The sequence below is a fragment of the Gallinula chloropus genome (genome assembly GCF_964237585.1).
Source record: "Gallinula chloropus genome assembly, chromosome: 2".
Taxonomy (NCBI): Eukaryota; Metazoa; Chordata; class Aves; order Gruiformes; family Rallidae; genus Gallinula; species Gallinula chloropus.
The window spans coordinates 38,118,811-38,141,900 of record NC_140086.1 but is presented as its reverse complement, the minus strand read 5'-3'; the positions used below and the strand labels follow the sequence as shown (position 1 = coordinate 38,141,900).

At 42.5% G+C, this 23,090-nt stretch overlaps 1 protein-coding gene across 1 annotated transcript in view; it reads right to left on the bottom strand.

The window, feature by feature from the left end:
- Positions 1-19,179: 19,179 nt before the first annotated feature.
- ARMC1 (armadillo repeat containing 1) overlaps positions 19,180-23,090 on the bottom strand; it is a 28,692-nt gene continuing 24,781 nt past the window's right edge. Inside the window, exons 4-6 of the mRNA XM_084260210.1 lie at positions 21,950-22,066; positions 21,791-21,865; positions 19,180-21,434 (exon numbers count right to left, since the gene is read on the bottom strand). Coding sequence (XP_084116336.1) covers positions 21,243-21,434; positions 21,791-21,865; positions 21,950-22,066 — 384 coding nt within the window. The 3' untranslated portion in view covers positions 19,180-21,242. The remainder of the gene's footprint in view (positions 21,435-21,790; positions 21,866-21,949; positions 22,067-23,090) is intronic.

Here is a 23,090-nt window from a genome sequence, read left to right as displayed (position 1 = left end):
TTACACTGCCTATCATTATGTACTTAATGATACCACTGCCAAGAGGGATTTCTGTACAGCAAATGCAGATGTAAAGTTTGTGGTTGCAGAAATAACGTAATTTATTACATTTTTTAATTCCTCATTGGTTACATTGAAGTATATAACAGAGAAATTAATGTGCACGTTTCTAAAGGACTCATAGAGAGGAACCACTCTGAAATAATCTGAAGTGGGGCAACAGAGTCTTTATTTTGTGTTTGAGGCATCTTCCCAGTCAATGAGCCTCTATGAAAGATTAATGTAGTTTGAACTTTTATTGTGGAATATCATTCGTGCACTGTCACACTTCGCACAAATGGTGCTTCAGTCACAGTTCGGTAACACTCCAGCATATTATTTCCAAGGCATCTGAGAGTTTAGAGAATTATTGAAGGGCACACTGTACTCATTTGGTAATAAGGCAGAGTGCAGTTGCAGTCTCCATATGATTTCAACAAATGGAATCAATGTTAATTTCATTGAACGTAGCAAAATAGTTGTGATAATAACCCCAGTGATATATTCCACCAGAGAAAAGAGATGGAATATAGTGTTATAGTGGTTTATATTATCTCCACTAAGGATTCCAGGAGAAATACAGAACCTGATGGGAAAAAAAAAAATCCTAATAATTTCTAAAAAAACCCATATTCATTTGCAAATATAACTTGTTATCTCCCTCCCCCAGTCTTTTCACTTTGATTTTAAGAATGTGCTGCAGAAGAAAGAATTAAAGAAATCATCTGAGATTCACATCCTATTTTCACCAGTGACACCCAGCTTTAAGGCAGCCTAGATATTTCAATTTGGCTTTACTGTTTGTGCAAATACGTGTTATACTGATCCTGAAAGTAAACACTTCTCAAAGCCATGATTTGTTAGCACTGCCTTCACATGTTATAGCCAATTAGTCAATAATTAGTCAAATAATTAAAAATGTAATTATGTAACGATGTTGCCTTTTTTTAAATTAAGGACTCGCTCACAAGCTGATTCCTCGTTCTGATTATATGTTTCTTTGCTGCTACGGTTTCAGCACATAAAGCTTGGTTGCTTTTCCTTTCCTTCTGAATTAAAACAGGATCCTGCTAATAAATGGACAAATGCTTATTAATATGCTGTCACCAGCAAATACACAACTGTGCAGCTAAATACTTACACAGCGCCCACCAGATGCAAATATATCTGCAAGAACCATCACTGATGTGTTGGAGACCTCTAGAGCTGTAGTTCTTCTCATGAAACTATACTTGCTTGATATTATCAGGTATTAGAGCTGCAGTTCAGATATACAGTATCAAGCTATAATAAAAACAAGCTGGCCAACTGAGAAGTACCTTGCAGAGTTACCAAAATAGCTCCTCAAAATTATCAGAATATCTCCTATATACAATTGAAAAACTGTATTACACCTCAGCAACCACCATGTTTTCAGTATCTTTAGACACTTGAGGCAGAGGGATACCAGCTGTTAGAAGGGCCCTGATGCCATGCAGGGGACATGGGACCACTCTTACAGAGAGAGGTATCAGTGGTGTGTACTGCCACCCAGAAAAATGACTTCATCTACTTAAAACATCCGTAAAACAACCGAAATCGGGAATTCAAAGTGTTTTTAACCATCTGTTAGCTTACTTCTATCTATCTATACCAAGGCTATAGGATTTCCAGCTTTTGAGGTCTGAATGGAGGGACCTAGACAGCTTGCAGAGAAGCAAGGCACCTGCTTCACCTCACCCCTTGGAGCTAAATCTGTTAGGAACATAGAAACAGGAATGCATTATATCAGTGCTCTCCAGTGACTTTGTTCACCCTCCTATATAGCTCTCTTTTGTAGTAAGGTTAATGAATCATTATTATTATGATAATTTCTTTCATCCAGGCACAAAGGTATCAAAAGGAGTAGCAACTACACTGTGTTACCCATGGTCTACTTCAGCCACATCCTTCATGTGCACGTGAATTTTTGGATGGCTGCGTAGAGACTTTATCTCCCTGCAATCTCACAAAGTTAGATCTGGTCACACAAACAAATCAAACACAGACCTGTTCATTATGTGCCCAGGTGGCCAAGAAGGCTAATGGCATCTTGGCACGTATCAGAAATAGTGTGACCAGCAGATCCAGGGAAGTGATTGTGCCCTTGTACTCAGCATTGGTGAGGCCGCACCTCAAGTACTGTGTCCAGTTTTGGGCCCCTCACCACAAGACAGACATCAAGGTCCTCGAGAGTGTCCAGAGAAGGACAACCAGGCTGGTGAAGGGGCTGGAGAGCAAGTCTTACAAGGAGCAACTGAGGGAACTGGGGTTGTTTAGTCTAGAGAGGAGGAGGCTGAAGGGACTTTATCACTGCCTACAACTACCTGAAAGGAGGTTGTGTTTAAAAGGAGGGTAGATGAGGTGCTCAGGGATCTGGTTTAGTAGAGGACAGGTATGTTTGGACCCGATGATCTCAAAGGTCTTTTCCAACCTAGTGATTCCGTGATTCTTCAATTATTGCACAAATACGGAAGGAGGAAGGGACCTTCTAAAGAGTGTCAACTGTAGATGGAAATGGAAACCAAAAGCTGGACAACACTTACAATCTGAACATAACTCATATCAATCATTCATCTCTTCAGAAAAAAGCAAAACACTATTATTTTGCCAGGTGCAGGCCATTCCTGTAAAAAACTCATAAAAGTCACTGTATATTCTTCCTATCACCCCTTTGGGCCAAGCCAGCCTGAATCAAGCCTCAGTGACAAACGTATCTTAAAGTTGGAGAGTTAAGTACTGAAGATACTAGCCTTTCAAACCACTCAGGGGAGCAGGATTCTTCTCTGAGTAAGAACTGAGTAAAGAGATCAAGACTTTTAACTACAGTTATGAAGATGAACATGCAATTCTAGTCACGCTTGACTTGAAACTCTAAACTAAATGCATCCAATGCTCCATCAGAAAGATTCATTTTGTTCTACGTTTTCCAAGAAAACTCTCAACCATAATTGGTACCAAGATGTGGGTTTGGCAGGTGTATAGAAAACTTCAATTTTTGTCTCTTAATACGTGGTACTAGAGATGGGAAACATTTTTGCCTTCATACAGGACCCAGATGGCAAACTGTGAAAGCTTAATTTCAGGAGCATTCGGGCTGACAGCTCTACAAGCAGCAAGCTGAATTTAACTTATGTGATTATGACACATACACAGGACTCTTCAACCAAGTGGTCCAATGCTCTACCTATTAGAGGCATGACTATGAGATCTGTGAGTGCTGCACAAAAGCCTTTAACATGCAGATCAGGTATGGATTATGACACTAGAAATCACACACACACGTGCACACAGCGAACTTCCATGGGCTCCCTTGTCTGCCAGGACATTCATTCTATTTCTGCTTTTGCAAGGGGTACAGAAGGGTTTCTACAGTCTTAGAGGAAGGATCACTTTTACTCTGTACTTTACCTTAAGGGCTTCGCTTATGTGTGTTATGCCTTACTCAACTTCATGCTGGCACACCACCTACTGACAGCCCAGAGTTGCTTTCTGTATTGAGTGTTTCTTAAAATCCTGTCCCTGAGTGAGCACATGAGCCCTGATGCTGAGATGTCTGTGTGTGCACAGTCAACACAGCAGCATTTCTCATGACTCTGAGAAGAGAAGGAATTGATAAAAAAGGGTCTTCAGGCCCCTGGTGATATATTGATAAAAAATAGCGAGCTCACCTGTTCATCATTTCAAGCCAGGCAGTGAAAAACTAATTGTATTCCCAGACAAATCACAGAATCACAGAATCATAGGGGTTGGAAGGGACCTTGAGAGATCATTGGGTCCAACCCCCCTGCCAAAGCAGGTTCCTTAGGACAGATCGCAGAAATAAGTGTCCAGATGGGTCTTGAATATCTCCAGAGAAGGAGACTCCACAACCCCCCTGGGCAGCCTGTCCCAGGGCTCTGTCACCCTCACTGTGAAAAAGTTCTTCCCCATGTTGGTGTGGAACTTCCTGTGCTCCAACTTGCAGCCATTGCCCCTTGTCCTGTCCCCACAGACCACTGAAAAGGGGCTGGCTGATTCCCCCTGCATCCCCTGCCTCAGAGAATTATAAACATTAATAAGGCCCCCACTTAGTCTTCGTTTCTCTAGGCTGAACAGTCCCAGCTCACTCAACCTTCCCTCATAGGGGAGATGCTCCAGGCCCTTAATCATCTTTGTAGCCCTTCTCTGGAGTCTCTACAGGAGATCCTGGAACTGGACACAATGCTCCAGGTGGGGCCTGACCAAAGCAGAGTAAAGGGGGAAAATGAAGAATGAGAAGCACACAGTCAAACAGCATATCAGTAAATGGTTAATGAAACTCTTGTATTCTGAGAATTTATTCCATTCAGGTGCAGAGTTAGGAGAGCAGTAACAACTGTATGGCGCTAATCCCATTCACCACTTCAGCCACCTCCTCACCTCCCAGGTGCCAGAGGTCAGTTCAGGTTTCCTTTGATTCTGCATCACTTTGAGGTACATGTGTGTTTTTGTGGTTGCAGATTTGCAAACAGATTGTGGTGCACAGAGCAGAAATGAATTAAAGCACCATGGGTTTTTTTCCTCTCTGGCTTTTCTTTATATACCACTGCTGCACAGCTCAATGAGGCTGAACTTCTGTCCCTGTTTTCAGTAATGCTTGATGCTCTTTCCCATGTATTTTCTTTGATACTCCATAGGTAGCACCCATGGACCTCACAAGATATTCTAACGAAGAGGAAACCATGACAAAAGAGATGATCCTACTAGTGAAATTAAGAGTGTCTGGAGAGAACTGCCTGCAACTAATGACCCCCATTTCTCCAAGTTACAACTGCCTGTATATTGAGTAAACCAAACCTTCATGAACTTAATCAGGCTGGGATTTGACAGATATGCCACCTCATCCTGTCACCTTTGGCACTGTTTGGGATAGCCTTCTCCACTGACTTTGCCACCTTCACAACCTCCCTTCCTGCCCTCACATAACAACTTTGATCTGACCTCTCCAGATCTCAGCACATCTGTTTTACCTCAACAAAGCACCCTTAAAAACCCTATTTCTGGAACTTCTGGTGTTAAGAAGACAGCAGTGATAAAAAAGAAGGGAAGGGCTGTTACATGTCTGACTAACCTGAAGATCTATGAGACCATCCTCTTCTGCTCATAACATGAAGGTCACACCCATTGAATTGGTGGTCCTCAGTCTAAAGATCATAATTTGCTTGTCCTTGTTAGACATTTAACAGCTATTTAGGGTGATAAATAAAGGGATATTTACTATAAAGAAGTTTTAACTGTTACAGTCTCTTGAAGAGACCACTGTCTAGAAGTCTCTGGTGCATCTAATCAACTCTAGGGTCAGTTGGAAAGAAGATTAAGGCTGGTCTGATCCACTTAGAGGGGATTTGAAGAGGAAACAATAAAAAAGCTGTAGAATAACATTTAACAAATTCTCATGCACCAGTCTGAGGAATGTACGTGGTATGTATGAGGAAATACGTGGGCTTTTCATTATGTGTGGTCCTAGTGGGCACACTGCTGCAAGGGGCTTTGTCTTCCTACTAACTTTTCTCTATTTGGTGTGCATACATCAATTCAGAAGGCACAGGACACACTGAGCAATCCAACTCCCACTGCAGCTGCATCCAGTCTTGAACAGTGTCATTAACCTCCACATCCAGGAGGAAAACACAAAGAGTGATTCCTTCATTTGCCCAGGTGGGAGCTGAAGCAGGAAAGGTTTGTTGACTTCCTCAAGCCACCCAGGAACAGCAGCAAAGAAAGCCTTCTCTTTACTCCAGTTTCAAGTGTTGCTGATAAAATTTCATTAAATCAAACCACAACATTTAAACTAATCCAGCAGGTGATTTTTTGATATTTTATATCATATATCATATCATACCATATATATATAATTAATATCATATTTTATTTGGGGAAAGAGTACAGCTTTGCTATATGTTAATAAAAAAAGGCTCATTTACTTCTGGACGTTATTTGTGTTCAATAGCTTGTTCCTGTTTTCAGTTCCCTCTGCTGCTCCTTAATCTGACTTGTAAAATAGCAATAGGCAAAGATGAAGAACCAGCAGTCTTTGTGCATTGAACTGTTAAATGTATCCCGTGAAGGGGACAACAGAGAGGCTCATACGAACCTACTTTTTTCTCTACTGGTGTACCCTGGAAGCCTGTCTGTTCGAAGCCAAATTGAATTCAAAACCCTTAAATTTCCTTTTGAGTATGTCCCTATAAGGTGGACAGAAGTCCGAGGAGGCTTTCCACATGAGCACAAATCTCCTTTTGAACAAAATACCCAAGAGTGTATTTTGTTGGGTAAGGCAGCTTGGAGGTTGTTATATAATGACTGTTTTGGACTTACTATGGAGAAAAAAAAAGAGAAGAAGTAAAAACAAACAAGCAAACAAACAAACCCCAACCAAACAAGTACTGCACCATGAAACTCAACCTAAGGCACTGGATCGCAATCATCTAGACTTGCTGTGAGTCCTTGCCACTCAGGACATTTGTAAAGGCTTAGATTGAATTCTCTTTTCTGCTCGACTGCTGAGAGAAGATCTCCTTTCTGTCCCCACATAAGAAGCCTCCACTTCTGTCATCTCCGTAACGCACGATCCTGTGCCTGTTTTTTCTGAATCACTCTGCTATACATGCCTTTCTGCTGTTATACATCTGTTGTGGCACAAGCTCATATCCCCACTGTCATTCTCTGACTCAGTATTTGTACTTCTGTCTCATATTGTGATGAAAACATCTCTAGTGGCACCACACTTTAATTGGTATCAAAATATTTGGTAGCATAGTCAGTAACACCCACAACTTTCATTTATTGCTTCTCTCTCTATGGAATATTGCTATCGTCATCCACTTTCACGAGGCATTATTCTATCCCTATTTTTATTTCAGTGATGGGACTCCTAGCTCTGAGCAGTCCATTCCAGCAATATATCTCAGACCCTTTACAGCAAAGTGTCTAGAGACCTGAGAATGGCATTTAATCCCTTTACAAGCATCAGTAGACTTTACACCGACATCTCCTGTTGTGCTTAAAGCCAGGGCCAGCATGTCTGACGTGAGGCCAGGCAGGACCATAAGACAAAGGCATTGCTAAAATTACTGCAGTTTGGTCTTCTTGTTCAGCACCTCTGCCCACACACTGAGCTGACTTCTGCTGGAACAGTCTCATGAGGGAAATAATGCTAACCGTGACAGCGTGTCCTGTGTGCTACGTGCTGCTAGAATATTAAGGCATTTACTGCTGTAGCAGTTCAATGAAATTTTAACTTTTATATTTATTGCATAGGATATGGTTGTGGAGTATGCACTGGGGGGCAGGGGCAAGTCTATAAGCAGCTTGTTGTCTGCTTGGGAAGGTCCATGTAACAAGAAGGGCTCTTTGAAGTAATACCCATAGCATTTCTCTTTTCTGTACACAAATTCATCCACATCCACCAAGTCAACTGATCTTTCAGCAAACCATTTTAAATGGGGCCTACAAGAGGAAAAAATATGTGCTTCCACTTGCTGCCTTTTGGAATAAAACACATATAGAGTACTGTGGAAATGATCAGTGCATCTCCTCTGGGTTCTGAACTAACATATCATGGTGATTTAACTCAGCCAGCATCTAAACAACCACATAGCCCTTCACTCACTCTCTGTCCCCAAGAGGGACCAGGTAGGAATCAAAATGGGGGAAAAAAAAAAACAAACAAACCCTTACCCATGGGTTGAGTTAAAGACAGTTTAATGCATCAGAAAAGGAAGATAGTAATTAATCATCATCATTGTCGAAAGTTATACACAGCACAATTTCTTACCACCAGGAACAAATGCTTGACAAGTTCCCAAGCCAAACAACCTCCTGGCATACCCCAAGTTACATACTAAGCATGATGTCATATGGTATGGAATATCCTTTTGTCCAATTTGGATCACCAGTCCAGGCTGTGTCCCCTCCCAGTGTGTGTGACCCCCACTTTCTTGTTGGCAGGGCAGTGTGAGAAGCTGAAAAGTCCCTGACTGCTTGGCAATAACTAAAAACATCAGTGTGTTATCAACTTTATTCTCATCCTAAATCCCAAACACAGCACTGAGCCAGTTATTAGGAGGAAATGTAACTCTATGGCAGCCAAAACCAGGACAAATATATTTTTAGATATTTTTTACAGTAATTGCTTCAATATCAGTGGGATTAGTTTCCTCTGATTTTAAAGTTAATTCCTCTATTTTTTTGGAGGCTAAAAAAACTGGTGTGGAAGAACTTTCTGAAGAAGCAACTTGGATCTCAAATTTTGGCTACATGAACCTGGGATCTAACTTTATTTATACCAGCATAGTTAAAGCGTGCAAAACTTTACCCAGGCCCCTCCTTTGCCCCACTCACCCTTCAACTCACCCAGGCACCAGCCCCACAATAGCAGCAGCAGCAGCAGGGAGGCACTTGCAGTGCTGCCTCCATTGTAGCAGGAGGAACCAACTCTCCCTGGGAAGGGGCAGGAGCCAGGCTGCCCTCCCTGCACCCAGTGCTAGATGAGGCACAGTGCAGTCCAAAGTAAGAGCAAACACATATAGACTAAACCTCGAACACTTTCCAGGAAGCACTTTTTTGTGCCTCCCACTAATTCCTTGTTTATGTGGACTGCTCTTCCAATATATATCTCCAACAGAAACAACAGAATAAGCGAAAAAGAGAGGCATCGTTCACATTTCTGTATTTTAAAGGCAACTAGGGGTAAAGAGACTCCAGGGGTGTTGGATGAAGACGTTTTGCAGAAGACTTAGCAGTGTGCTGTGTAGGTCTGAGAGCCGAGCACCAGCCTCCAGTTTGCTTATACAAACTAAACCTGCAAGTCCCGGGGCCTGTGCACGAACACTGCTCTGGAGGCTGGAAGGTCCTCGTCCTGGAACCAAAGCATGACCTAGAAGGGAGCACTTACGTGCAGAGAGCCTTGGTTAAATTCTGATTTCATTAACCCCAGGCTCCTCTCCATTCAGAATAAAACTATGATTAAGTTAGCGTGTGCTTGTATTGCTGTCAGGTGGACCAGTTCAGGGCTTCTACCACTCGAGCAGGTGGTACACAGGGCATAAGTACGCAGGTATTTGCATGCGAACGTACAATCCCCTCTATCAGCTCCATTTCATGGGTCATTAAGATTGTCTGTGGCACTGTATATGCCGTTATGAATAAAGTCATTGTAAAAAATAAACAGTGGTCTTTCTTTAGTTACAGACAAAAAAATCACTTCCATAGGAAGTTTTCAAACAAAAAAAAAAAGAAGTTAAGGAAACCTAACTGTTTTCCATGTGAGAACAAAGGGAGTATAATGCTTGTCTCTCACAGCTGCACAGAATTCAGCAAAGTGGAGAAATATTTAAAAAAAAAGAGGGGAGGAGGCGAGTTAAAAGACGAGGAATCACCTACTGCCTCTCATTCGGCCCGGGAAGGCGTCCCGGGGATGCGGCGGCGGCAGCATCCTTGGCCGGGCAGGCTCCCTCTTCCCGCCCTCCCAACGGCACGTCCATGCTGCCATCTAGCGCGCCCGCCCCGCCGCACACCCCGCCGCTCCTCCAGCCCTCCTCCTCTTCCTCCTTCCTGCACGGCCCGGCCTGGCCCGGCCTGGACCTGCACGGCGCCTCTGCCCCGCTGCGGGTGGTCTCTACCCGCGCCTGGGCAATAATGACAGAAGGGGCATATTCGATAGGGATTCATTAACGCTCCCTCATGCTTAATTTGCAGAGCGGTTTTCAGCAGGATGATGTCATATCTCTAAGCGGATGCTGGTGGCTGGGAGTTTCACAGAGCTGCCGAGGCTTGGGCCTACAGATTGTGTGTTTGGTGGAGGACCAAATAAGTAGTAACGGGAACGAGCGCCGGGACGTGGAGGTCTGCGTCATTAAAAGCCCTTTTAAAACATGGGCAAAAGGGGCGTGTTAGACCTCCAAAGGCTGAATCAGAAACCCAGACTGAAAGCACATCAGGGGAAGGTGTTGCGACAGGCATCTGGTTGTGCGGGAAGTCAGCCGATCCCACCTTCCCTTTGCTCTTTCACACAGGTGGTGGAAGCACGGTCAGTGAGGTGGAGACTGAGCCTCAGGTGGAGCCAGGGCAGCTGGGCGCAGAGGTCCAGACAGGGAGGAAACCACCTTTTCTCCACCACGCAACCAGAGCAGGACTTTCCCCTTTTCATTAGAACTGCAAGGCTAGCCCATGAAAAAGTGCCACCTCAGAAACTTAATCACACTGAAACAGTCACAAACCACTAAGTAGAAGTTGGGGATATAAAACTAGATTGGCAGCTACCAAAAATAGCTGTGTTGGTAAGACAAGGCAGGAGTCCTTACTGGCAGCACTGGTGCGTTGCACTAGCAGCCACAGAGGTCCCTGGCAAGGGGAAAGATACTGGTACTCTGAAAGACAGAATTGCGAAGTTTCCTAACATCCCACATTTTGGTTTGTATGGGAATCATCCAGGAGGAGAGATGATACAGCCTCTCATCATAACCATCACTGTCTCAGAAACAACCTTTTGCAGTTTCATAAAACATGAGGGGATAAGGTTTGCTACCAGACCATTCCTCATCGGGGCCTTTACATCTGTGCTGCTCAGTGAAGTACCTCTGACTTCATTCAAGCACTTGACTTTACTAAACCCTGAAGAAGAAAACTCCCTGCTCCCTTGCTTTGCCTAGCTGAAAAGTGAGACACAGAGTTATTGTCAGCAAAGCAGGCCAATAAAACAACACCAAACCCCAAATCATTCATAAGACTCTAATTACTTTATAAAACCACTGAGCCAGGGAAATAGGAAAAGGTAGGATGAAACAGAATAAAACAGGGGTCAGTGGGGAAACAAGTGAATTATCGAAGTAATACGAAGGATGGAAAGCTGTTTTAATCTTGTTATGGAGTTTGGTTGGTTTGATTTGGTTTGTTTTTCTGATGCTTGCTTTTGCAAAGCCCTAATTTGTAAAGGAAGCCATTCTACAAAGTCTCAACTTTCATTATAAAAAACCCAAACAATCTAATCCTCGGAGTCACAGAGACAATGGGAAAGAAGCTTGGAACTGCGCTGTAGCACACCTAAATGACTAGAGAAAACAATCAAGAAACAAAATGATTGGTTTTAAATCCTCAGGGAATCTTAAGTCCAGCTGATGGTGGGACTTTGGGGACAGTTTCATATTTAGTATTCCCAGGACTGAGTGGATGGAAGAACACAACTACAACAAGTGTTGTAATAAGAACAAAAGAAAGGAGGAGAGTGTACTAGAAGGAGGAAGAAGCAGGTTTGCACGAAAGAAAAGCCCTCCATACTCATTAAGGATTTCACAAGCTGTGCCCATAGACACTGGAGTAAGATGAGAAGTCGAGACATAATGTCTTGGATGTTTTTTATTGCTCAGTGAATGCATCTGTTAATTTTATGTGTCTGGAGTTAAGGTGCCAAAGAGTGACAGGTCTAGAAATGAAAGCTCAGGCCCAGAAACCAAAGCCAGTTCCCCTGCCTTAGTGATGATCAAGCCAGTGTTGTACAGGATGGCTTGGCAAGAAGAACTGCACAATTATGGTGTGTGTCTAACCTGCTGAGCAGCTCTCCCCTCAGCAGGAGAGAGATGAGGTGCTCAGTTACTCATTTTTATGTCTCATACAGCAACTTAGCACTTGTATAAACATCTACCTTCATCCACTCTATATTCTTTTCTAATGCTGAGGTTTAGAGAGTGGAGACTGTGCTGGGACTCCGCTATTTTGTAGGACAGTCCTAGCTGTACTGCACTCTACTACAAGGAAAGGGAAAACTCCAGTAGAAAGAGATTAGCAGTCATTGCTGAAGAAAAGCTAGTGCCAAGGAGCAATCACTGATAACCAAGTGCTTTATTTTTAGGCTTGTAACTTCTCCCCTTGACAGATTCAAGGGCCAGCCCAGGAGGGTACGTTGTAGTTTTTGCATGGCTGGGTTCTGGCAGAGGAGGGGGGATACAGGGGTGGCTTCTGCAAGAAGCAGTGAGAAGCTCTCTGCAGGCTCCACAGAGCGAACACCAGCCGGCTCAAGGCCCGAGTCATTGCTGACCAAGGCCAAGCCCATCAGCGACAGTCACAGCGCCTCTGGAAATCACATTTAGGAGAAAAAAAATCCTGCAAACGGATTGTTTTGTGCCACTAGAGGAGGTAATATATGGCTTGTAGGAATTGAAGCTTAGAAAAGGGAGGTAACATAACTGCATTGGGTCTGACTGCAATGGAGTTAATGTTCCCCAGAGCAACCCTTACCGTGCCGTGCTGTGTATCAGTGGCCAGCAAGGTGCTGATAACACACCGGTGTGGTGGCTACACAGAACACCAAGGCTGTTTCTCCAACATTCCCCACAATCACCACCATCAGTAGTCTGGGGCTGGGCAAGATCTTGGGAGGGGTCACAGCCAGGAAAGCTGACCCCAGATGACCAAAGGGACATCCCATACCATATGGTCTGCTTGGCAATTGAAGCTAAGAGAAATGAGGAGGAAGGGGGACATTTGTTATTTAGGATGTTTCTCATCCAGAGCAATAACTATGAATACTGTAGTTCTGCTTCCTGGGAAGTGGCCAGACATCACCTGCTGATGGAAGTACAGAATAAATCTTTTGTTATTCCTTTGTTTCCATATGCAGCCTTTTGCTTTATTAAACTGCCTTTATCTTGACCCATAAGGTTTTCTTCCATCTTATTTTCTCCCCTCCCTGTCCTGCTGAGGAGGGGAGTGGCAGAGCAGCTTGGTGGGCACCTAGTGTCCACCCACTACAATTACCCATGGGCAAAATCCCCCTATTTTTACAAGATTTATTTCTATCAAATAAAGTTTCCCACTAATAACAGTGGAAGATGTTGATCAATTCACAGACTTCATCTTTAAAATCAGCTTAAGGACAACATTGCAATCTCAACAGCATTATGTGGGGGCATTTTTGTCAGCATTGACAATTTTTATCCTGTACAAATGGTGGTGTTTAACAAAGACATATGTTTACACAGATGGAGGAGGGAGGTTGTAGTAATGGTGTGATTGAAAGTAAATTGGATTGGTTGAGTAGCTGATGCCAGCTGCCGTTTCAGTCTAGGAGTAGGTGGGTACTTGAGATGGGCTGTAGTTGCCGAGTCCACATATTGAAAGTTTGCTGGGTACCTGTTATTGTCCATTTAGGTGATCCCAAAATTATCACTCAGCAGCTGTTGTAAGACCCAGAAGTGCTTTAGCTGCAGCTTTTGCTGCTGCTCCATTTGGCTAAGCGAGGAGGTGCTTCCCCAAAGAAGCCTTTCACAGGTCCCCGCACATAGAAAGCTGGCTGGGGGCTCAGGATTCAGTGGGACACTTGGCTTTGGGTGTTCCCACTCTAAGGAAGCAAACAAAATGTTCATCAGTGGGATTTAAGCAGTGAGGTTTTAAGTGGTGAGTGCACCACACGTAAGTGAAGGCCAGATCAGTGTACTTAGAGCTCTCCAAATGGAGAATTTGTTTAATGACCCCTGCTCTCTGTCCTCCCCACTGTGGTGGTTGACTATCCCACAAGACAAACAGAAAGACAGCAGTAGCGCTGTTTAGCCCAAATGGTAGGACATTGATCTTGCACAAGAAACACCACTCTTGGAGCACTAACACTGTGGCTGGTCAAATTTTCAGGATTTGGGTCTTTATCAGCTATTGTCCTAACATTGTCAGGGATAGAGTTGATTTTCTTCCTGGTAGTGGGCCCAGTACTGTGTTTGGGAGTCAGGATGAGAACAGTGTTGATAACACAAGGATGTTTTCAGTTGTTGCCAAGCAGTCAGGGACTTCTCAGCTTCTCACACTACCCTGCTAATGAGAAGTGGGGGGCATGCAAGAAGCTTGGAGGGGACATAGCCAGGATGGGTGACCCAAACTAGCCAAAAAGATAGTCCAGACCATACAGTGCCATACTCTATAAACGACTGGGGGTTGGCCAGGAGTCAGGGATGCTCTGGAACTTGCTGAGCTTTGGCTTCAGATGGCACAAAGTCACGCTGTGTATTACTTGTTTTGTATATTCTTTGCTGTTACCATTATCATCATCCTCTTCTTCTTCTCCCTTTTCTGACTTATTAAACAGTCTTTATCTCAACCCATGAGTTTTACTTCTTTTTGATTCCCTCCCCCATCCCACTGCAGGCAAAGGGGTGAGCGAGAAAATGGCTGTGTGGTTGTTTTCACTGCCGGCTGGGTTAAACCACAAAGATTAGTGGAATCTTAAAGTACTGTAGAGTTAACAGGAACACCACCTGTAGGTCCCATCTTTTTTCACTTAGTCTGCTCCTTGCCACACCTCTGGGTTTACAGCCTGAGGGTGATGGTGTTGGACAAGCCTCAGAAAAGGATCAGGGAGGGCTGGGCTACATTCGAGCTTTCACTACATTTTGAGGCATCAAGTGTTGGGTATTTTTCTTCTTCCTACTCCAAATTAATTTAAACAATACAGATAACTTTTACACATTAAGGGTCTTCATAAGTAATTGGTCTAGCTCTTGCTGTAGTTTACCAGATAGATGTCAATGCACTCTACACAGAGGTCAGCATCACGCTTCCTTATGAATTATCTCCTGTATTATGAACAGTGGCTCAGTAAAGCTTTTTTTTGGTAAACTTAGAAACATATTTTTTAAAGTCCTAAAGCTGGTTTTGGTAGTTTGTCCCAATAACTACCATTTCTTTTTCATAATTTATATCATTTCGCAATTTATAGGCATTGCATCAAATGGTACCTGACTAGCTATGGCATTAGTGATAGCTGCATCAGGGCTGATTACACTGAGGGTGGTGTGTGTATCTGTGCAAATGGAAAGCTGAAGGAAAAAAAAAGCAGAGCACTATACAGCATTCTCAGCTCATGTAGCCAGGCATGCAAATACAAGCTACAAACATGTATTAAAGAGGCCTTGACTTTTCAGACACCACAGGTGAAGAATGTGCCATCACCCGCTTTCATTTCCAGGGTCACAGATTCACAGAATTGTAGGGGTTGGAAGGGACCTCCAGAGGTCATCAAGTCCAACCCCCGTGTCCTAGCTCTGGAACGTGTAACATGCACCTCTTTGGTAACTAGTACTGCAAAACAGGGTTTCAAGAAGCCATCTTCACAGAGAAGGCTTATATACCTAACAAAATTTTGCATTTTCACTGCTGAAGCCACCATGGCGAAAGTGGTTTCAAAACGAGTCAATATTTACTTTATCTCTGCTTATTCTGTTGGAGGGTCCGGATATAACTTCATTTAAACAGCAACAGTAGCCCTAGAGCACGTGTAATTTACTGCTACAAACAGCAATGCATTTTATACACCAGAACATCTACACATATGGAGAAACCAAACCAGCTACATTGACTATAATAATAAGATTGCTTCACAAGCCTAAATGACAGAGTTAATGCTCGACTATGTTAAATGGCTGCTATTTCCCTATTACAGCAGGTGATATATCCTCATTGTTTCAGTAGGGGAGCCAACAATCAAGAGCTAAGTAGTAGCCACTCTTCACCTTCAGTAAGCTTTACAGGTATTTTATATGCAAAGAAATAGGCTCCTTAAAATATGCCATTTACTACATCCCACTGAATTACGCTGTATAAACAATAACGGTTATTTGCTAACACATTACGGTGTGTATTTGTGGTAGTGAAGGAGGCAAAACCATGAAATCCAAGGACAAGGTGTAAGCTTTTAGTTTTATACCAAGGTAATGAATGTGAATGGATTTGTCAATATTAAACGTGGGACTCCTGTATTAAAAATATAGGGGGCTTTAAATCAAAAAACTATTACGGTAGTTCCAGTTTTTATTCAGAAAAAAAGAAATAATCTTGCAAAAAATACAAATTAAACCATCACCTTTAGACAGTCTCATGCAATGCTAAATGAGTAGCGCTCCTCTGGCCAGGAGGAGCGGCCCTTTGCGAGCAGAAAGCATTTTTCTCTGGGAACCGGCTTCCTGCTTCCCTCTCTCCCACCCTTTCCAAAGAAGGACACACACCCCCCCTCCCCCCCCCCATGGCTGATCTTCTCCCTAACCTTCAAAGCTTAATACAAACCAATGCACCCACCCTGGATTCTCCCCCGCTGAAGGAAGCACAGCCAGATGGTCACACCACAAACAGAACATCGTGCTGTGCTGTTCCTCAAAAGGAATGAAAAAGAAATACCACGTCCATATCAGCTATATGATGGTTTGTATATATGGAGTCTACAAAGATGACACCTTCTTAGTGTTCAGGGATGGGAAACCACTAATGACATTAAGTGCTGGAAAGGGTGCAGACGCCACTGTCGGGGTGATGCTTTAACATACGTGAAGACGGCGAATGCCTGGGGCATGTATTGCACCTAGCACTGCCAAAATACATCAGCGATGCTTTTGAAATATACCATAACATATGAAAAGATAGCTACATTTTTTTAAAAAAACAAACTAGAAAGGGTATTTGCTACCAAAAGTTCTTCCTTACCTAGAGCTTCAGCTAATCAGTGATGACTACTTTGATAACAGCATTGGCTTTCAGCCATGTTGTAACAGCTTTATATTAAGCTCGTGATGCAATCCTGTGTATAACTCAGTAAGGAACGTTGCTCATTTGACTTTTCCACTCCAGGCCAGAGGAGTTCAGGCAGTGCAAAGGCCTCTCTTAAAACAGAGGGCAGTTCAGCTTAGTTTTGTAACGAAGCACGAAACAAGGATCGGAGGCAGCTCGCCAAGTTTCGCAGTCCCCAGGATTCCTGACCGATTTGGGTAAGCAGACTCAGTCGTGCAGCCTGTAAAAGGCAGCTCATAGAAAACCACCTTTGCAAAGACCTCACGTTAGGGATGTTCGCGTGGGATGTTAGGTGTGAACAGCGTGCCAGCTGCTCCCTGCCAGCTCACCGTGGGCTCATGCCGTAGCTCACCCTCCCTTTTTCACCAGCAAATACTGAAAGGGGCAGTTCCCACGGAGCTGATGCGACTCCCGCAGCGGTGCATTTGCACACCCACAGCCCTGAAGGACCTCAGTGAAAAGAAACGTGGCTCTCATTGTCATCTTGTCCAGCTCCTTAGAAACACTGGTTAGATTTGCACAAGCACTGGTATCTAACTCACCTGAACTGCAGGCACTGGGCCAGCATTAAACACTGCTGGAAATTAGTTACCACATTCTGTGCAAGCTTCGTGCCACGGAGAGACCGAGCTGCTGGGAACTCGATCCAGCTAGCAGCCTTCAGATGCTAACACAGTGAACAGCTTCTGCCATGACAACTGGCACAAAAACATGGGAAGAGTTTGCATCTCCTCTGAGATCCTTCTGTGTCTCCAGACAACTTTAACTGCTTTAATGGACCTTAATTTATTCCACAGGGGAAGCTCTAACGCTTCCAGTCACTAACAAGCTTAGTGCAGGTCCACAGAAGTGAATGGTAACATGAAAAAAAAATGAAAATAATGTCAATTCTGATGTGGCCCATGGAACAGCTTCCCCAGGTAGACCTTGCTCTCCATGTTTTAACCAATATACATGCAAAGAACTGCAAATTTAAACGGGCTTTCTTCCAGCTCTGTTCAAAACCTGCATGTAAAGCGGGCTAAATAAATAGAACATTGCCTGCTCTGGGTAGAATAAAAGAAATCACAGAATTGTAGGGGTTGGAAGGGACCTCAAGATATCAGAGTCCAACCCCTGACAATATCTTTTTGTAACAGCTTTATATTAAGCTTTAGAGCAGGAATCTTAATACTCAGCCTCACCCCTGAGGCTAATTAGATGTCCTACCTCACTGAAGAGGTCTCCAGTGACCCCACCACTCACTCCCTTTTTCCAAATGCTTTTCCTGGAGAATCACAACAATCAGAATCTCAGACACAGATGAGAATAACCTCTTGACCCACCTCCACTTACTGACAATCCTTCCTTTTAACGAACAGATTTGTTTGCATTTTAGGAACTCAGAATTAGGTATGGATGAAGGAATGAGAAAGACTGTGTGGTCCAGCCTTCTGCAGAATGAACACAGCTGCTAATTTTTATTAGGCATGTTTTTAAACTCTGCTAGCTGACAGCTGGAGAACTGTTCACAGGCAAAAAGGAGCACCCACGTTTTATTTTACATTGCAGGCAGTTACAGGAGTACTTCACACCTGCCAGTTTGCATCTGCCTAGGTATTCAGCGTTTTCCTCTGAACTAGCCCCACACAGCACTCTCCCCATCAGCTTACACGGCCTATGGCAAAACTCAGCAACAACAGCTATTTTTGTACAGAATAAGCCACAGGTGACTGTGGGGTGGGGAAGCTGGAGCGGGTTGTATTTCACAATACTGCCGAGCACTTACAGTGCTTTGACAGCTGCTCACAGAGGCACCGTTCTGAGCCCCAATTTTGCCTCTACCGATCCCACCAGCATTTCCTCTTATTATGAAGAAACATGGTAGTGATTACTCTGTTACACTGCGTACAGCTATAACCCTAGGACAATTCAGGATCTTAAACCACGATGCACACGGTGGCTTCCTTGGCAATGGAGTGCTTTGCAACTAGCGCAACGTGATACCCGCGCCCTGCTCTGCCTCTCGGTTCTGATTCTCATTGGAAGCCTCTGGTTTTGCAGTAACGGCTTCTGTTCACCTCCTTAATGCCACACATGACATTAAGGCAGTAAAAGGGCTTTCTTAATGTGGCCTCTGAAAAAGTACAGGCATTAATTTTATGACCACGTGCACTGTTTCTTTGTTACTTTTTCAGTATCTGAGTTATCTCCAGGAGTGCTGATTCCCTTTAACTTCCCTGATGAGATATGACCTACGCTGCATCAGTTATAAAAAAACCCCTCATACCCTAAAAGAAACACTGAGTTTAAGATGATGTCCTTCAGTAGCTTCTACTCACCCAATTTTTAGGAAAACTTTGTTTAAAATGCAAGCATGTTCTGAATACAGATAAACCCCACCGCTGCGATACGCAGCAAACGTTTCCCTACCACTGGATGTTCGCATTCCTCTCTGTTATATTCAAGATGAAGATGATGTACGTTCAACACTGCAAAAAAAGAATGTCAGAACATGTACAGAGGCACCAAGCCTTTGGTTACACGTTTAAAAAGGCACCAGTCATGCTTTGTTTAGTTATATTATCCTTTATTATCTTACAATATATTTCAAAAACTTTTACAGATGCCTTAAACTGTTCTACAGGAGCTGCAATACTGTCATATAAGCACACCTACAGACTGAACACACAAACACACTGTAATACCTACTGGTATTAATATCCAAAGGGTGTAGTCTCTTAGTAAATAGATGTGCAGTAATGCAAATGCAAACAGATGTTAATGCAGAAAAATAAAACTCTGCATTCATGGCTATAGAACAGAGGACTTTTCAAACACGTTTGGTACTGTAACATTCTAGACAGCAATATAAGTAGTATTACATATTTAAAGCAATACATGCCCTGAAAAGCCTGTATTTTCAATCTGTGCGTGTAAACCTGAATCAAAAATAACCTAGTTATATTAAAAAACATGAGACATCTAGTCTGCCAACAAGCTTTTGTTTCTTTTTTATCCTAGAATGGCAATTAACTTGGGTGGGTGAACTCTGACCAGCATTATTATTTTACACTATCATTTCCTCAGCATTTCTGTAGCAGTATGACAGCCTGTGGATTATTTTTTGTATTATTCCTTGTGCACAGACACAGGGGAATAACTTTAATGCATTAAATTTTTTTTTCTGAGTCTCCAAGTGGTAAATATAATTAATATTAGAGCAAGTACATCACCACAAAAAAGCATTGTATAATGAGGTTTATAACATTCTTTAAAGTTCTCAGCTGTATTTCTCTGGTGCAACAAAGCAGTGGCACTGCAGTTTTCAAGCACTGTGTATTGAATCCTCTCAGGCACACAGTGTTTGCTAACAGCTCAGATATATATTAATCTCTGCCTACAGAAGTTTTGCTTTTATTATCACTTCTGGTCATGGAAATTACCCAGACATCTTTAAACCTATACTGTCTGTCAGTAACAAGGTAAAGCCAATTTGATTGCATATGTTTTTAAGCCTATCCAAGCTGATGTGCTTTCATGGGAGTCCCAGAAAAGATATTAGGAGGGAACAGTAATTACAGATCAGATTTGTTAGGTAAAAAAAAAAAAAAAAAACAAAGAAAAGAAAAGGGTTAAAGCCAGAATTTACAGGTGTGGCACTGTGGCAAAAGAGGCATTCAGTTCTGCTTTATTCTTCAAGTTTAAAGTTTCAGTTACCATTAAGTATTTGCTAACAGTGAACACCACTTCCTAACCAAATATGGTCTACATCCCTCTATATTGTCTGCAGACAGACTGCAATGGGTCATGGCTACATCAGACTACAGCTTTGTTTGCTACAGTCTGCCCAGCTAGCCTACACAGCCGTCAGTGGTATTTATTAGCTATATACATCAGTCACGCCCATCATTACAAACATGTTCTAGTTTATTTACTGTACAATGTATGTATACATATTTGTGTTTATTCAGTCCTTTCCTTCTTAATCTCAAGCACTCCAATGGTTAAGGGCAGGCTGGAAAAAAAATTCAATATACATAAAACAGTTATGGATTTCAAGTCTGTAGTGATTCTAGTTTAATGGCAAAAGGGGAACGTCGTGCTCATGGTGTGAACATGGTTGGCAAAAATAAAGGCAAATAAAGAGGCAGACTACATTTTTCTCTGGAGTCAAAATCTAGAAAATTAAACAAAATAACATTAGTCCAAAGGGATGCAGAAATAAAAAGGGCATTTTATTTAATGCACAACTAGAGCTATTAAGAATTTTCTTTCACAGAGGCCCTGAGTCTTGAGTTAAACGGATTCTCCCTACCATGTGTTTCACGTGAAGTCAAACTTACAGCTCTATATGCACAAACGTTTGGTATACAACAGTGGACCCATTTTTAAAAAGTGAAGCAATAAAATCTACATGAAAAAAAAAATGAAAGAACAATTTGATTGGAGGCCTCTGTCCTTTGACCGCTGCCCTATCAGGTTAAATGTCCAATAAAATGTAAAATGCAGCATAAATTTGCTTCATCTAAAATTTTTCTGATAATTTATTGCAAATTGCACTTGGCAGTTCACCACACCAATGGAAAACTGGCCCCCCTGTTGGTTCATTCACACAGTCTTTTTATAACACCAAGCACAAGTCACCAGTAGAAAGATCTTGATAGAAAGTTTGCTGCCGTGCTGAGCCAGCTTGCTGCACCTTCTGGGTGGGACCCGACACGGGACACCGCTTTGTCCTGTTCTTTCGTAGGGCTTTCATCTTCTGGTAAGTATTCAGGTAGATCTGTATTCTGCTCTACTTCCACTGGGGTATCTTGGAACGGAACCAGCATCTGGTCAAACACAACGGATTAAAATTATGTCAAATGTTGTAACTTCGAAGAATTAAAGTTACACATACAGACACATTCAGGATGACAAGCGTGCTGCGAGCCTCCTCCCCACCCCCCTATACAGTGAGAATATAAACAAAACCTAGGATATATCTGGAATCTACTATGCTTGTATGGGTCCTATGGATTCTATGTGTCCATAGGATCCTATGGATACGTGCCCCTTTATTCTCCTCGTACTATACACGTAGCACTCCCGTTTACAAAATTTTGCCTGGCATCAGATGTTATGGGTGTTGGTATTAAAGACAGAGCCAAGCTAAACCAGCTGGTATTTAGGAAGACACATATCCTACCTCCTCACCACTTTCACTTTTCACAACTTGCTGTGCCTTCATAACTTTGGTCGATGCTATTGCCGTCGCCAACGCCTGTAAGTACGCAGAAGAAACCCAAGAGCTTAGTGTGACAAAAACCAATAATCTGGGGAACTGGAGGGTGTATTGTGCACTCACCTCTGCTTTTAAGTCTGAGCGAATTCGGACCACGCACCTTTGAACAGCCATTTGAAAGGTAAAACTAATAACACCTTTAATTTTCAACAGGGCTTCTTCACAAAGATTCCTTCGAGACTAAAAAAAACAAACAAAAACCCCACAGCTGAAGTACCTGCATAATACACCACATGAAAAACACCAGCAATTAGTTGTTAAGGAATTCCTGTATGTCTGAGAGCAGGTGGTTACTCAGTAACACTTTTGCAAAACAAAAAACCAAGACTTACATTTCAGCATAAAAATACCAGACTCTCTCCCCACAAAAGAAAAGAAAAATTTGCTTACACTTTAGAAGTCAGAGAGGATGGAATCAACTGTAAATAATTAGAGAAAAGTGCTGAAAAGCAAAGAATGTTTTTATCCGTATGATCAGCTAAACAGTCCCCTCTGGTTAAGTTCTGATTGACTGAAGTGCTCATTGATGAGTAGTTAGTGTTTAAGTTGCTATTTATCAGACACCTTGCCTCCATACTGACTGAATGCATCAAAGCAGCTGCTCTATCCTTCAGCTGCTTCATCTGTGGCAGCTCACAGACATCACTGTGCACCATAAGCTTAATTCTTATTTCAATGGGAAAATATTTGGTTGATAACCCATGGAATGTTACGTTTAAAGCAAGTGACATCGCCTACTGTGCTGTAACATCACATTGACCTGTACTAGTGACATCTGTTCTACATTATCTTAGGATGTTCTTCCTTTTTTTTTTCCCCCTTCTAATATTTGCACAAGATGGTTGTAACAAAAAGGATTAAAATATACTCAGAGAGACTGCTAGCACAGAAGGGGGAAAAAAAGCAAACACTGTATCAGAAATAAACTGACAACCTTACAGGTTCAAAATAATGATGCTTTTAACTTGTACTGCAATTTTCTGCAAGGTTGTAAAAAACAATTTATTTCAAAGCATATTTATATTAGTTACCAAATAATTACTGGTCAGTACTTGGGATAGTTTCATGCAGAACAAGTCAGTCAAACTCCTGTGGTATCCAGAGAAACTAACCAAAGGTTTCTGCTATTTTTATTTTTTTTTGCATTTTAGTGCACATATATATATACACACATATATATATAAAGAATTCATGTGTTCAAGTT